Source organism: Haplochromis burtoni, unplaced genomic scaffold (assembly GCF_018398535.1).
Source record: "Haplochromis burtoni strain Fernald_Lab_line unplaced genomic scaffold, NCSU_Asbu1 Contig_178, whole genome shotgun sequence".
Classification (NCBI taxonomy): domain Eukaryota; kingdom Metazoa; phylum Chordata; class Actinopteri; order Cichliformes; family Cichlidae; genus Haplochromis; species Haplochromis burtoni.
The window spans coordinates 1,043,159-1,059,925 of NW_024582539.1; the positions used below are offsets into that span (position 1 = coordinate 1,043,159).

General features: G+C 40.6%; 2 protein-coding genes across 15 annotated transcripts in view; one reads left to right on the forward strand and one right to left on the reverse strand.

Moving 5' to 3' along the window:
- The window catches only part of rbm17 (RNA binding motif protein 17), a 19,190-nt gene extending 10,824 nt beyond the window's left edge, over window positions 1-8,366 (reverse strand). The window contains exons 1-8 of one of the 4 annotated variants that reach the window (XM_005942686.3): window positions 8,270-8,366; window positions 7,713-7,860; window positions 5,849-5,965; window positions 4,677-4,843; window positions 4,326-4,438; window positions 4,012-4,062; window positions 2,577-2,712; window positions 2,267-2,418 (exon numbers count right to left, since the gene is read on the reverse strand). In XM_005942686.3, coding sequence (XP_005942748.1) covers window positions 2,267-2,418; window positions 2,577-2,712; window positions 4,012-4,062; window positions 4,326-4,438; window positions 4,677-4,843; window positions 5,849-5,965; window positions 7,713-7,835 — 859 coding nt within the window. In that variant the 5' untranslated portion in view covers window positions 7,836-7,860; window positions 8,270-8,366. Of the gene's footprint in view, window positions 1-2,266; window positions 2,419-2,576; window positions 2,713-4,011; window positions 4,063-4,325; window positions 4,439-4,676; window positions 4,844-5,848; window positions 5,966-7,712; window positions 8,240-8,269 lie in introns of those variants that run through there. The other 3 variants (XM_005942687.3, XM_042225660.1, XM_042225661.1) reach the window with 3 other exon arrangements.
- il15ra (interleukin 15 receptor subunit alpha) overlaps window positions 8,256-16,767 on the forward strand; it is a 12,410-nt gene continuing 3,898 nt past the window's right edge. For 2 of the 11 annotated variants that reach the window (XM_005942690.2, XM_005942691.2), the window contains exons 1-5: window positions 8,256-8,634; window positions 9,179-9,370; window positions 11,923-11,976; window positions 12,054-12,101; window positions 14,796-14,876. In XM_005942690.2, coding sequence (XP_005942752.1) covers window positions 8,565-8,634; window positions 9,179-9,370; window positions 11,923-11,976; window positions 12,054-12,101; window positions 14,796-14,876 — 445 coding nt within the window. In that variant the 5' untranslated portion in view covers window positions 8,256-8,564. Of the gene's footprint in view, window positions 8,635-8,655; window positions 8,808-9,178; window positions 9,371-11,922; window positions 11,977-12,053; window positions 12,102-14,795; window positions 14,877-16,767 lie in introns of those variants that run through there. The other 9 variants (XM_005942692.2, XM_005942693.2, XM_014340203.2 and 6 more) reach the window with 5 other exon arrangements.

Genomic DNA, 16,767 nt, shown 5'->3' on the forward strand with positions numbered 1-16,767 from the left:
TTGTGGAAACACAGACCCAACAACTTTTGTAAGGAAAAGACCCGACAATAACACAGAGAAAACCCAAAAATCAGACGACCCCCTATTAGTAAGCACTTGGTGACAATGGGAAGGAAAAATTCCCCTTTAACAGGAAGAAAGCTCTGGCATAACCAGGCTCAGGGTGGGGCAGCCATCTGCCGTGACCCCACAGCCACACCAGGCACACACGTGCCTGTCGTAAATGCTGTTAGGAGTCTTACAAGCGCCTAACTGGCGCGGTTGGATGGCACAAAGCTACAAGCACGAAGCCAAAGCTTTGGGTCCGACCTCTGGCTTTTCACTCCTGCATGTTTAGGGTTGAGACCCACACGCTGCATGCTTCAGGTAACACTGTCATTATAATATACAGAGGTACAGTGAACTTAACATTGAGTAATGGAGGGAGAAGAATCCTTACTAGACACGTAAGGATGATTATTACAAGCAGCAGAAATCATTTTACAGTGAGCGGATGGGTTTGCAGTATTTCAGGGTTTTAGTTCTGTTTTTACTCAGAGATTGGTCCATCATGGGAACATTACACACACACAAAAAACCCAACTAAACTGTAATGTGCCTATTTACACAAGTGGCACAGAAACTTTATTAACACAGATACAGTCATGACCTGACTGTAAATGATGATTTGTGTTTTCCTACAAGGTCTTTTTGTACGTGCCAATTTTACCCACGCTTAGTAAGTTCAAGTGTAAACTGACTCACTAAGTCAACTCTGGAAGCATCATGAAAGAAAACATTAGCTTATTGCTTTGCTTTCTAACCAGCTTCATTTCTTAACGAGGCTTTTAGAGTGAAACATTTGCAGGAATTTGTATAAAAACCTAAACTGACCTAAACAAATTAATATACATTTCTTAATTTGTATATTTAGTTAAGACGTAATGCCGTTTTTAACAAATGGCAGTCTTATGTTTAAAATAATGACAGTAGTTCAGCTAAGTGCAGTTTAGTTTTGGTTTTCACTGTGAGAGTGAGCATAGAATTCAAAGTAATGAGAGAGTGGGGGCAGGGGAGAGAGCCGTAAACATCTATATGACTGCACAAACATTTATGTGACACAACGATCAAATTATAACTCGATCAACCAACTTCTCTGATCTAACCTGCTAATGTACCGTTTAAAAACAAAACAAATACCGTAATTGTCGGGCTATAAGCCGCTACTTTTTGCACAAGCTTTGAACCCTGCGGCTTTTAGTCAGGTGCGGCTTTTCTATGGATTGTTCATGAGCGGATTTGTTTTGTTTGTTCCGCTGTTGTACGGCACTACGTTGCCTGGCGGAAGGATCGGGGTTCAAGAGTGGTATGTTGGTCACATGTCCATCCGCCAGGCAACGTAGTGCCGTACGAAGTAGCGCGAAAAACAAACTTCAAAGTAGCACTACGCGTTCAGCTGGAGGCGTGGATGATGAGCGGCGATAAACTTGCGAAAAGCAAGTTATGCTCAACTCCACCATTGGATTCTGACAGCGTGGAAAAGTGTGAAAACATCCACGATCACCAACGGATTTTGAAGGGCTGGACTGCTGCATGATGGAGAGGACACCGCCACGGCCCTTCTGAGGGTGTTCGACTCTGACAACGAGGATTTCTTTGGTTTTGTAAGTGACAACGAAGGAGAGAAGCGGAGAGTGGATGACGAAGCCACCCTGAGCCTGTTCGTATCCGACACTGGAGGAGAGGACTTTGGTGGTTTTAGTGCGCAGGAAGAAGAGAAAGATGGTGAATGACTGACTTTTCTTCTTGTTGAAGCCGTGTCACTGCACCCGAGCCTAAAAGGTAGTCCGAATCTATTTTTCTGGTGTGCTGTAGGTTATTGTTATGTACTACATTTGTTACTCATTTATGAAGCACAGTACATGTTTCGTACTTGTAATTACCGCTACTTGTACATATACCTAAAAGGTTATGCAAATATGTACCCATAACTTGTTTTTCAAAATATTAATAAAAGTGGTGTGTCTCCAAACAGCCATCTCTTTCCTGACAATTCGATTTGTGCATATTCTCTTACATATGATAAGTCAACATTGAAACACCTGCGGCTTTTAGTCAGGTGCGGCTAATGTATGTACAAAACAGGATTTTCCCCTGATTTTAGCTTGTGCGGCTAATATTCAGGTGCGCTTTGTAGTCTGGGAAATACGGTACAAAGGCATCGCCCAGCCCTAAGTTAAAGATGGAAAGGACAAAAAAAAAAAAAAAGCACAAAGGTCGCTCTTACGTTTTTCTGCTGCGTCACCTATGATGATCTTTCCACCTCTCTTGCTGGTCTTTTCCACGGACAGCGCCGTGCTGAGGCCTTGCTCGTGCTTCCCGAGGCCCTGGCCTTCTTTGAAGCCATATTTCTGCATAATCTTATGGGCCACTGTGCCTCTGCAGGTGAAGGAGAATTAATGAAACATTCAGCTATACAGTACATATAAACATGATATACAACTGATTAACTGTAGTACTTAACTTGAAGTACTTTTTATTCAAGCAGAAATAAATGAACTATATAAATCTACTTGTTGTGTAATATAAGCACCCACCCCATGTTAGCAAGGAAGGAGCTGGTCGGTCCGGGTGGTGAGCGGGGCCGGTCTGAGTCTTCATACATAGGTGGAGGGATGGCCGCCTTTGAGCCTCTGGCAGGACGGCCCTCATCTTCATAGGAAAATGAAGAGCCTGAGATCACACACACAAACAGAAAATGGCTGATGATTTATAATGCAGTAACAAAGGGCTCAACTGCAATGTCAACATGCATTCAAAGTAAACTTTAGGCATATAAAGGTGACCTATTATGGTCATTTGAAGCGCCACATCTTTATTTGGAGCTGCATGATTCACAGTTAGATGGGGGTTGGTAAATACAGCTATATTCATCCTGTCTGAAACCATGTTTTAGTTCCTCTTCCTTTAACTTTAACACCACCATCATTCCATTTCCTCGACAGGCCGCCCTGTAGTAACCTGAGACAAACATACACGATATTGCCAAAGGCATTCACTTAACAACCACTGACCCCGCTCTCTGATTTTACATGACCTGCTGCTTCATGTCTGAGTTGTTGTCATTTTCAATCGTTTCTACTTGGTTATAATACTACTAACAGATGACTGTGGAAGATTTAGCAGTGAAGAAATTTCATGACTAGACTTGTTGCTATCCTATCACAGTACCACACTGGAATTCACTAAGCTCCTGAGAGCAATCCATTCACCCACAAACATTTGTAGAAGCCGTCTGAATGCCTGCATGCTTGATTTTATCCACTTTGGCCGTGAGTGAGTGGGTGAGGAAGCACTTTCGGAAATACAGTATATGATATCCACTCTTACTGCCATTATATGGTGCTAGGAGCAGAAAGAAATGAGCATTCAGAAGTCTGAAAGCTAAATTTTTGTACTGTGTTAAAGTTAAAAAAACTTAAAATGCAGTGTGGCAGTACACACTGGCTGCCTTGTGTCCCCTTCTCTGTCGAGATGATCCCACACTGCTTCAATAAGGTTGAGGTTTAGGCTTTGAGGAGGCCAATTCATGAGTGATAGTGTTCCAGCATATCCAGGTGTGCCTTTATCTATCCAGTAAAAACATACCTTTATCTACCAATGCGTGTAAACACACTAGTAATGTGTGCTATCATGCTGAAAAACAAAGCCACTCCCAATCAGATACTTCTCAGATGGTATTGCACGGTGGAGCAAAGCTCAAACCTGACAATCCTGACTTTACCAGCCCATCGGTTTTCACAAGATCCCAAAATCTGTGTGTCACGTTCTGTGTCCATGACACAGAAAGAAAATTCAGATATATTTTAAATGAAATTCTACTAAAAATATTCAAGCTCATAAGCCTCATTTTCCCTAAAAATCCTAACCCTGCAGGAGAAAAAAACCCTACAGTTTCTCTTCATTATTCTGCAGTGAGCCAGTTGTATGCTGCTACTAAGATAAATATCCCCTCAGACTTATCAGACTTACCATCTCTGTCCACAAGGGAAGATGGAGGGGCAATGGCTGCTCCACCCATGCCTGAAACAGAGACAAAAACAGATCAAACAATCAGGCAAGTGGGTTTTACTTTTTGTTTTACTTTCAAAATAACTTCAGCGATCAATTTATGATAAGAAAACAAAGACAAGTAATCTCTGGGAGGGGCACAAACCATCTAGGGTGTCAACTGATTTGAAATCACGAGACGCTAAATGTCTAAACAATGTGGATAAGGATCAGATCACAGATTATTTTACTTGCAAATCAGAGTCAAAACATCATTCAGTGTTTCAAGAACTCACTTCTTTTCCTCCTCTCCTTTTCGTACTCCTCCTCCTCATCCGAGTCTTCCTCTGCTGCCGGGAAACGAGAGAAACCACTGGGAGCTCCACTTTCGTGTCTGTCTTTCCTTTTCCTGCAGACACAACGCCCACATTCAGGATTTAGTTGTCTGCTTCATTCAGTTCATTTCTAAATCAAAGTAAAGATCCTCCAAATTCCTGAAAACTAATAAATAAAAATCTCTTTCAATCATTTTAAATGTGGAAAAATAGAAAGCTTCAAGTATTTTATTTCATCTAGTTTGTCAATCTTTAGCTTGTATAATACATCGCCTACTGAGGAGAATTTAAAACAAAAGAAAACAGCCATACTTTTCCCTCTCTTCAATTTCCTTCTGCCGCTCCTGCTCCCTCTGTCGCTGCCGTTCTTCTCTGTGACGCTTCACTACCTTCTCGTAGTCATTGGGGAACATGGGGTCATACTCGTCTGCTAAGGGGATCAGCACATCACTAGCAGAGAAGGCACTGGGGACTGCATCCTAAAGCAAGAACCAGCAACATATGAGTGAGATAAATGAGTTCCTTTACAATTTTTACACTGGACACTGTTATATTCTCCCTCTGCATCTTTCGCAAAGATCCAACTGAATTAAATTTTAAAAAAGAAAATTATAAACAGCAAAATACAGACAACATGAAAGAACTGGTTGACAACATTACGCTATAGAATACTATATGTAATACTAAAGATAAAGCTGGATTTATGGCACACGAGGGGTGGATGAACGCAGGGGAAATGTGGTTTTTATACATGTTTACGCATATTAGACTGGTGATGTGATTCTTCAATTATCTTTATACCTGCAAAGCAAAGAGCAGTTGTTTTTAACTAAAGAAATAAAACTTATTTCATTCCACCTTGCTCATCTCTACTGCAGCGCTGCCTCACTGTCACCCAGAAAGGAGCGACTGCAGCTCCACATACACTCATCACTGAACCATGACGACAGCCGTGTAAATCTGTTTCTTCCTGTCTCATGTAGAAACTGAGAATAAGCTTGAATTTAGTATCTGACCAGTGTCCAATAAAGAAGCAGTGGCTGCTGCTTATCAAACAAATCAGCAGATTTATTTTAAAAACAGCATTCAGTCTCGACTTGATTTGGAAACAGTTTTATTTGTAGTTCAGCAAATCTCATCATATCCGAGGAAGCATTGACTAAAAGAATCCTTGTAAAGCTTTCCAAAGGTTGCTGGTGTTACTCTACAAATATGCAACCTGTCTCAAAGTGAGCCTTTGCTTTTAACATTCAGCCTGCAAGCCACGATCAGAGAGAATGTGAACACACAGCAACGTCAGACACGATCACCACCAGCTTTGTCGTTATAAAAGACCGGGTCTAACAGATATTTAAGACTCAAGTAATGCTGCACAAACAGCATAATTTGTCCAGGTGTTTTTCAATATTTCCATACTGACCAACCCAGTAACAGTTTAACACTGGTCTTGAGTACCCATCCATAACAAACACTGTGAGCCGTACCTTGAGGCCAGCCGCAACATGTGGAGGAGCGTCTGTGATCTGTCGCTCATCACTGGAACTTCCTCTCTTAAGATCAATGACAGGCGCCAAGACGGTGGTCTGCTTCATCCGCTGGGTCTACAGAAAAAAAACAAAAAAAACAAAACAGCATAAACAAAACAACCAATTAACCTTGTTCTTCTTCTGATCAGTGACTGTAGAAATACATCAAACAGAAAACCATTTGCTCCACACTGGCATGACAGACAGTTGCTGCGGATATGTTGGCTGCACATCCCAAACATGCTCTACTGCAGGGCTGCCCAATCCCAGTCCTCGAGAGCTACTATCCTGCAGCTTTTAGATGCATCCCTACTCCAACACAGCTGAATCAAATGAATGGCTTGTTATCAGGCCTTTGCCAAACACGATGGCATGCTGAAGAGGTAATCAAACCATTTGATTCAGCTGTGTTGGAGTAGGGATGCATCTAAAAGCTGCAGGACAGTAGCTCTCGAGGACCGGGATTGGGCACCCCTGCTCTACTGAATTGTAATCTGGTGACTGCAGAGACCATTCGAGCACAGGGATCTCATTATCACATTCAAGACACCAGTCTGGAATTATCTGAGCTTTGTGACATGGGATGCTATCTGCAGGAAGCAGCCATCAGAACATGGGCACACAGTGGTCATGATTGGATGGACATGGTCAGCAACAATACTCAGAAAGGAAGTAGCATTAAAAAGAAAAAAACCTCAGTCTGTATAAACAAGCCCAAATTATGGCAAGAAAACTGCTGTATATAGACAAGTTCATTCAGAGATGCTTTTCAGCATACTCATTTGTGGTTTACTCATAGGGGTTATTTTGTAACTCAAATAACCACTATGTCGCCCAGGGCTGCAATGATTCATCAAGTAAATCAAATATTTCAATTTAAAAAAAGTTTTTAAACACAAATTTTTTGTTTTGATGCTTCGTTTAACATACGACTCTGTAGCGTGCCATTATCACCATGGAAATGCAAGCTTTTCACCCACATTTACATGTAAAAACAAACCTACAATAGAAACTTATTTAGGAGCAGCATGTAAATAATAGGTTTGACCAAATTAAGTCCACACAGCCGCCAGTTTTCAACAAAAGCACTGATAACACAACGGCAGCAGTGATGATGACGCTGGTTTAAGATGGAGCCATATTCTTTTTACACATACACAGATTGCAAAGAGCAAAAAGGCAGAGCCGTTACCAAGACGGTAAGCTCAGGCTGAGTGAAAGAAAAGTTGTTTCAGGCGTCCAAAACATCAGCGTGCTTCCTGTGATCAACATTAAAACCTTTACTGGGAAAAAGTGAGTGGGAGTCCTTCATCAAAGCACCTGATCAACAAACTCCAAAGTGATGAAAAGTGATCTTTGTAGCTGCTCCATCCACGGCCAATTGTTTATTTAAAAAAAAAAAAAAGTCCTGTAAAGCTGCAGAAGTTTCATTAAAATCTGCAGAACTATTAACTTAGTCTCATACTGTGTTTAAATCATACAGCTTAATGAAGGCTGACGGCAACCGCTCAGTTTTACATAGAAGGGAAGAACGAGGCAAACACCGGTGAGTCTAGACTGGGATGTACTAGACCAGATTTAATTCAAAACATTCATAACATTTTTCAGACCAAATGTAAAATAATATAAAATATTTTGTTAATTAAATTACATTAATATTTAACAATATAAAAAAGAGCTTTTTTCACAAGCTAATAAAAATGTACACATGTACACACATAAGCACTAGCATCATCATTTCTGACCATCTTATTAACAAAAGTGTACGTTAAGCTTGATTGAATGACAGCCCACTATAATACATGTGTAGTACTGCACGCACCTTGGCCTGTGTCAGAGCCGCCTTCTTCACCTTCAGCTGGGACTGTAGCAGCTTGAAGTTCTTGGACCAGCCTTCGGTCTTAGTGTCACTGGCACCCACACCGAGGTCATCATAGAGCGACATTGCTGTCCGTCAGTGCTCCTGTTGCCTTCGGACACACAAACACGTTTCACTTCTCAATATTTATCGAGCCTACGGTATCATCATTCAGTCCTTCACTGCTTGGAAAAGCAAAAAATTAAAAAAAAATTAAATCGGTTATAACGTGCAACAGCTAAATCACAAATCTCCGCTATAACCTTTTGTGATTCCGTCGTTTGTCGCAGATACTGAAGCAAATTTCCCAGGAGAAACTGGGAAACGTTAGCTAGCTAACGAAAGCTAAGGCTAGTGTTGCTAATGTCTGCTCCTTATGAAATGTGTCAAGAAAAGACCCAACATTCGTTCCACTGTCTCTATACCTACCACTATTATATAGAATTTAAAATTAATTACAAGTCAGTTCATATTAATCTACTTTTTTTCTTTGAAAAGGCTAACCAGCACATTTGATATACCTCCTCACTGCTCGTAACGGAAGCCGGAGCGCAAAAACAAAAACCAAGAGCCAACATTTGCCGGGATTTTACGGTCTTGCGCCATCTGGCGCCCGGATGACTCATTTGAAACCAGCGATTTCTGCAGAAATATGCCCTGTTTTTAAAATGGGCGGATCACACACAGCACAAGGGGAGTGTCATGATATAAAGCGAAAGTGTGAACGAAAAGAAATACCGCGGCGACAGCGACGATGGTCTTTACCGGCCTGGTTTTATTTAGTGAACATGTTTTAAGTCACTACCGAGGTGTCCGATGGCTCTGGTTTCAGTGGCTTTCCCCGTCTGCGTTATGATAGTATGTTGGTCTCAATTATCCAGCAGCGGTAAGTGCAAACACATTTCAACTCGACCGAGTACGCTCCAGAAAGTGCTTTAAACTGCGCATGCCGCAATTTGTTTTGTTTATCGCTTATTTAATCAGTGGTTAAATTTGATCACCTTCAAAGACAAGTCGTTCAAATAGAAGGCATAAACTCGCACACGTCAGCGTTTTACGGTGAGATATGTCGGAGGGGGATAATTGCTTATTGAAGACATACCTGCGGCTTGATTTGTGTTTTGTTTGTTATTTTTGGTAAATCATTGTTTCTCGCCGTCTCCGTATCGTAAATCTTCATAGTGAAACCTAAATGCTGAAAGTCGCAAGTCGTTATGAATCCTGCTAAATTTTTGACTTAGAAGCGGGGTTGACCTGATGTGTATGTGATGGTGTAAAAGTTTTTATTGACGACATCAGGTTACCATTAGTACATTGCTAGAAGTTAGAATTATGGAACTTACGTACACCATTCGCCAAAAAAATACTGGTTATTTATTTTTAATCGTATAGTTTTATTTAAAAAAAAAATATCATTATTATTTTTACAGATAACAGCTGTCCATGTCCAGAAATTCCAAAGTTGAATTTAACAAACCTCCCACAACAAGGCTGCTTCGAAATAGATGCCCGTTTTCGCTACAAATGTATGGATGGTTACCTGAGAAAAGCGGGAACCTCAAATTTAATCAAATGCGAAAATCCTGGAGCACAGTGGAGCAAACCATCGCTGGTGTGTATACGTAAGTATTATTTGCTGGTACATTTCTTAACACCAAAGATGAAAACATCTCTCTGTCCACACACATGTAAACCGGTACATTGTTACGAGGTCCCAAACACAGCTGAATGGTTCAAAGAGGCTTCTCTTCTCTTGAAGTTCCAAGCTGAGGTCATTTGGAAACAGCGGTACTGCGGCTTGTTGCTTTTCTTTTTCCCTTTTTAGTTTAAAAAGTTCCACTTGGTTAACTTTCAAGTATTCACATTAGATTTGGCCTGGGGGGAGGATTACAAATCCAGTATCCATGAACCCGTATTTGTTATAACTCTAGATTCTTGGATTACAGCTAATGGTTGCTAATAGTGCTGACAGTCTGAATTTTGAGTGCTCAGAAGTAGTAGTACTGGTATTATCATAACATGAATCCATTACCATTATCACTTTGAAAAATGGGAGCTGTTATGTTCAGTCATTACCCCAGGGGATGACTGAATTGCTAGGTAACCCTGAAAGTCTGCTCTTGGATGAATGGGTGGAGAGGGTTTATAGAAGGCCAGCCCCTACATGCGTTCCCTGGAGGAACTTAAAATATTAATACAGAGCATAGGCTGGTGCCTGGTATCTGTGGCACAACCGAAGGATGTCTGATTATCAGTGGATTATTTAGTCTTTGTCTGTCTCTGGCTGAATAAAAGTTACACTAGCCTCTGTTTACTGATAAAACCTCAACAGTACTGACAGCCCCGTGTGTCAAGATGGTTCGGTTCAAACCAGCCGACTAAACCATCCCACGCTCTGTAGTACACTGGCACGCCCTCCCTTCCGATTTATCAAATGTAGAGTCATACTAGAACTGTTGACGTCAGGTGTCTGGCTGGAAGTCTGAAATTTACAAGAGATAAGAGAATGCAATGGTTCCTTTTCGGGTGCAGTGGAAAGCCACCCACATGTGGTTTGTTTTTGTGTTGTCACAGCTGATAACTGTGAGCAGTTTCCTTTTTAGACTCTAGCTTGGCGCAAAGGTGACATTATCTACTGTAAAAGGAAATGAGTGAATATTTCGCATGCACCTGTTTCTACACACCACAAACATTTATTCACCTGCTAGGAAACAGATTTGATGAAAGATTGTCTATAGACTCAAAACATTGGATGGAAGGAGCACTTTTAAGGTTCCATGAAAGAAGGACATGAGAAAGGGAGAGCAGGGGAAGGACATCTAGTAATTTAGGGGATCCAGAGGATTAGTAAGGAGGAAGTGAGTGCAGTGGACTTTTTGAGACACTGTGTAACACAATTAGACAATGCTTAAGGAATGAAGAAGTGCACTGGTGCTGATATCTATTTTTACAAGAATGGCAGTGATGTGCAGTTATAGTGGGGATAAAATGTCACTTGCCCTGGGTCTTGTACCCAGACTTATGTTTTATGGGTTTGATTTTTTTTTTTTTTTTTAAATTCTGTTTATCATGCATGTGGAGATGAGTATCTGATGCTTTTCAGTCTCTATTTTTGCCTTTAGTTCTTTATTTTGTTTCTCCAGTTTTGTCTCATGGTCATCCTTCTGCAAGTATGCATGGCTGAGTCTTTGTCATTTCCAGTTTTTACTCTGTCTCTTGTGCTTTGTATTTGTTTTGACTTTCCTAGTTGCCTTCTTGCTGATTATACTCACAATGTGTACCACTCTTAGCCTCATTAGCTGTCCACGTTTCCTGCTGTCGTCCCACAAGGCTTTGTAGAAAGAGCACTATAGATACACTGTTTTCTTGGAGAGTGCTGATGGAGAAGTATATAAAAAGTCAAAAGAAGTTGTACTGTCTCTAATCTAGTGAAAGCATAAGGTTGGTGCTTCATGAGGAAGTCAGAAGTGGCAGAGGAAAAATCTGAGGGTGATGCAGCAACAAATGAGGTCATTGTGGAGATGGGGTTACATCAGGGACCAGCTCTTGGGTGCTTCTTGTTTGCTGTGATAATGACGAGTGAGGTCAGACATGAGTCTGTGTGGACTAGAATGTTCACATCGCGATCTTTAGTGGGAGCAGGAAGCAGGTTTAAGAGAGCCTGGAGAAGTAAAGGAAGGAAAGTCAGTAGAACCAAGACACGGTACATGTATGTAAATGAGAGGGAGATTGTTGGAAAGCTGAGTATGCAAAGAGGGAATGTAGATGCCTTTTTAAATGTCTATTGTCAACCATCCAAAACAACAAACATTGCGCAAGAGAGGAGAAGAAAATGCAGGCAAAGTGGAACAGATGGAGACCAGTATTGGGTTGATTTTTGACAGACAGATGTGCAGAGCAGTGCATCATGGGAATGAAGTGAAGAACTTTAATGCAAAGTAAAAGGGATTTGACTGTCTACCTGTAGAACACCCTGGACATGGGGAATAGTTGGATCTTAGTCAAGTCTATAATACTTTCAGCCAGAATGCGGTGATAATAGATTTATAATCTATAATAGATCTCTGATCCATACAGTACTTTCTTTTTTTTTCTTTTAAGCTTTCCCACTTTAATTTTTTTTTTTTTTTTTTTTTTTTAAATGCATCTCCTGTATTTCTTTGTCATGTTTCAGCTGACCCAAGGATAACCACAACACAACCACCAAAAGCAACAAGTACAACAACAGGTAAGCGTCTGTCTAAGGAAAATGGTGTTTGCCATACTTTGCTGACATGTGTGCTTAATGATGGTTTGGTTTTGCAGAGAGTCACACTGATATTTCCTCTTACTCCGTCAGTACTTCCGCTATCAGTAAGTTCTCTATTTGCATGATTGTGACGATCAAAAACCGTGACCTATAACCACTACTAATAAACTAAAAGGAAACTAAATGTCTCAACGGTGTGACAGTAATACTAATATTAGAGCCATGTATAGTGTCTGTGTATATATTATTCATTTTACTTTTATCACCCATTTTTACACCTTCTTATGGAACAAAAACAAACCCCAGTACCTGCAGCCATCAGGCTTCTTAATTCTCATACAAATGGCAGATGAACTAAGACACATGAATTTCCTTTTAGTTTAACCCTCTCGAGGCAGGTGTTGCCGATTTGCAACAGTTAAAAACTAACAACCTGATTACCCCACATACATATTTTCTGAGGTTTTTTTTTTATTATTATTATATATAACGCAGAAGTACCACTGCAGGACTTGGCTGTGCATTAGCAACAAAAAGTTTAATTTGAGCCTGAGAGGGTTAAGTTATTATTCTTATTGATATATTGCAGTGTTACAGGTTGGAATGTTCAAACTAGTAGATGTAACATGGGCTATTTAAGTGTACAGTGAGCAAATGGTCCTAAAAGACGACATTTGAACTGGGTAATTTGGGTGAAATGACTCTCAAAGTAATCCAGGAGGTGTTGCAGTGCAGCTACTATTAAAGGAAATGGTTCACTGTAGTGAAACCTCAAGTCCTACAGCAACACAAAAAGATTTGATCTGAAGCAAATCTGCTTTGAATGACATCAAGAAATTTAGTTCTATTTCTTTATTTATGATTTTTAGCATCATGGAAATGAAGAGCATCTGTTCTTGTCAAATCAAAATGTATCCAGTAACAGAAACTTCTGGTAGTGTTCCCATGGTTAGTTCCTTTAATCATTATAGTTCAACACAGCTCAGCTAAGCAACCAGACAATCTTGATATCATAATCACCGCTTCAAGAACTAACTTTTGAAAATTATGGGACTTGGTTTGGGCCCTTACTAACAGTAAAGTAAAAATGCCCCAGCTCCTATGAGTCATTCATTTCACAGCAGTTGTCATGCTCAGATTAACTGTAAATGATCAGTGGGGCAGTTTACATTTCTGCTGTGTACATCTGTGGCTGTGAACCCCCACCCCTCCCCTTATTTGTTATTTGCATATTTGTCATGCTTGCATGTTTCAGATCATCACACAAATCTAAGTGTTAGACAAACTTAAGCCTGGAAAGCCAGTTTTGTTTTTTGGTGGTTGTTGGGGTTTTTTTGTGTTTTTGTTTTTTTAAATTTTATTTTATTTTATTTATTTTTTCTTAATGATTTCTTAAATCATTGTCAGAGTGCACTTGAGCTTCATGGCATGAATTTCCTGGACATTCTCCTACAGGAGTTTCTGACTGAGAGAATAATTGTTTCAGTCAATTATGGCAAGTTGTTCAAATTCTGAAGGAGCAAAGTAGACGGGGATCATTGCACTACCATTTGACTGTTGGCATGATGTTCTTTTCATGAAGTGCTTTGTTAGCTGTATTCCAGATGTAATGAAATCCAAACCTCAACCCTTTGTCTCATCAGTCCATTGACTATTTACTCAAACAAAAAAAAAACTTCAAGTTTTTTTTTATTTTGTTTTTTTTTTGTTTTTTACTTACTGAATCATGAACACTGACATTAACTGAGGTAAGTGTGGCCTGCATTTTCTTTTTTTCTTTTTTTTTGTAAATGTTGGGGCTTTTTGTAGTTTTGTCTCCTGGATGAGCAGCCAGTGGGCTCTTGGGGGTAATTTTGGTAGGCTCACCACTCCATGATGGTTTCTTTAGGGTTGGCATGATGTGTTGCTTTTTGACATCTACTTCACTTTGTCAGACAGGATCTGCTTGAGTGATTTCTTTAACAGATATGACCGTAATCATGCCCAGGTGTGTTTAGTGAAATTTAACTCAAGTTTTCCAAAAAATGTGGTTAGTCATAGGTAACTTGTTTAGTCATTCATGACTAAGTGATAGTCATGAATGAGTGAGGAAAATTCATCTGGGAGCAACAAATACAACTCCAGCTCCTCTTAACATTTTGTTTAACAAAATGTTAATTTCCATTACTAGGGGCGATCGTGGCTCAAGAGTTGGGAGTTCGCCTTGTAATCGGAAGGTTGCCGGTTCGAGCCCCAGCTTGGACAGTCTCGGTCGTTGTGTCCTTGGGCAAGACACTTCACCCGTTGCCTACTGGTGGTGGTCACAGGGCCCGGTGGCGCCAGTGTCCGGCAGCCTCGCCTCTGTCAGTGGCTACAATGTAGCCTGCCATCACCAGTGTGTGAATGGGTGGATGACTGATTGTGTAAAGCGCTTTGGGGTCCTTAGGGACTAGTAAAAGCGCTTTATAAATACAGGCCATTTACTAATATTAAATGGTGGCTGGGGAGAGGGAGGTCTGGGCTTCTTTGCGTGGGCTGCTGCCCCGTGGAAGAAAATGGACTGATAGATAACATTAAGTCCTGCATGTATTTTTCAGCTATTGTAATATACGTGGCATGTTGAAGCTAACTAATGTAAAATCAAATGCAGTATAACACTCCATGCATGCTTGAAGATGGTTATGGGGTTTTAGTTTGGGATAATGGAACAAACGCATGTTTCATAACAGAGGGATAATTCGTGCTACAACTAATCTTAGCAGCGAGAGATGTGGTCAGGGTTTTTATAGTATTAATAGAGGTGGGTTTTTTCTTCTCAGCAACAGCTTCTACTGCCCAGATGATGCAGAATTCAAGCACAGTGCTTGAACAAGGAACCAGTACACAGACAACCATCCACGGTAAAGAACTTAAATTCATACGTACTTTCTCAGTTAGCTTCTGCTGAGCTGTTGCTTTCAAGTGTGCCAGGTGAAATGTTGCTACTGACGCCCAAAGTCATGACTAACCTCATCCCCCAGACTGCTTATAGGGACTCTTGTGTTCAGTGGCTCTGTCTCGTACTTCCTGTCAAACATGGTGGTGCAGAGAGGTGATGATTTGGGCTTGTTTTCTAGTGATTTATTTGACCATGAGCCCCACTATATACTAAAGTGTTCTACAGTCAAATGCTGAGGTCTGCAATGACCCAGACCTCAGCCTGACTGAAAGGCTGTGGCACAACTTGAGAATACTATGAATAAACAAATGGTGGCAAACCCGAATGAAATAAAGCAACATTGTAAAGAAGAGTGGGGCAAACTTCCTCCTCAAGGATGCGAGTCTGATTGTTTCAAGTTATTGCTGCTAAAGATGGTTCTACAAGCTACTAAATTATGGGGTTTATTTGGTCTTTCCCCACTGTACTCTCCTTCAAGCCTTTTGACACCTTTATCACTAAAATGGGCACCCTCTACAATATAAATATATTTTTGTCATTTAATCAGCTCTGCTTGAGACCAAGAGGGACATGAGAAGGGACCGTTCAGATATGAGATGCTCTTCTAGCACCTAATGGCTCACCAGACGTTGAATGTAAAACAAACTGCTTCTGAGCCAGAAGTAGCCCTTCAGAATCTAATCTGCTTTGACATCATGTGGTCACAGATAAAACAAAGTAAGATGGTTACGCCAAGGAACTGTACTGGTTCTTGAGGTGTGTGTGTGTGTGTGTGTGTGTGTGTGTGTGTGTGTGTGTGTGTGTGTGTGTGTGTGTGTGTGTGTGTGGTCATTCTAAATTGCCCATATATGTGAATCTGTGTGCGACTGGTTGTTTGCCTCTGTGCCTAAGCGGAAGAGAATGGATAGGCTGCAAATTACACTTACTTACTGCACAATTATTCTAACCTGTCAGTGCCTGCAGTGCTTAATTAGAAGACTTCTGAGGGAATGTGCTTTTCTTTAACTGCTTCAGTGTTTTTTATAAGACTGAAGGAAATTCAAAAAGATTAATTTGTAATCCAACCTTAGAGATTTCCCTCAGCGGTGGAACGTTGTGTTGAATGAATAATTCTGTGGAGTGTGCACCACACATCATATTACAAGACCACCAGTGTCCATGGAAGGTCTGGCACGAGGAATTTCATTCCAAGTTGTCATAACAATGGTGTGTGTGAGTGAGAGTGTGAGAGAGAGAGTCAAACTGTGCACACTTATAGGACCGTCATCATATATAAACATCCTGTAGTCTTCAATGCCTAAACCCTCAATTTGTAAGTATGAATAATACAGGCCAGTAATCAAACACAAACGTTGTGTGATCTTGAAGATACAAACTGGACGCTTTAGTAATCCATGCAGTGTGGACATGTTTCGTTAGAACTACTGAAAGCTAACGAAATCTGTCTGACTCAAAGTGTCAATGTGGTTAAAAAATGTGGTAAAATAATCTGGCGTCTTCAATGCTACGCTTGCCACATTGATGCTAAAATTTCAATAGAAACTGTTGACAAATTTCTTTGAAACCACTTTTAGTAATTCGGTCACCTATGGAAATAAATCAGCTGTTCCAAGCCACCAAGTCCAGATTATGTAAATGGGCTGGTTCTTATATAGCGCTTTTCTATTCATCTGAGCACTCAATGCGCTTTACACAACTTGTGCATTCACACAAGCACATTTTTCTAAGTGCTTTATAGCACACACACACACACACACACACACACACACACACACACACACACACACACACACACACACACACACACACACTCCGATGGATGCATTGGAGAGCAATTTGGGGTTAGTATCTTG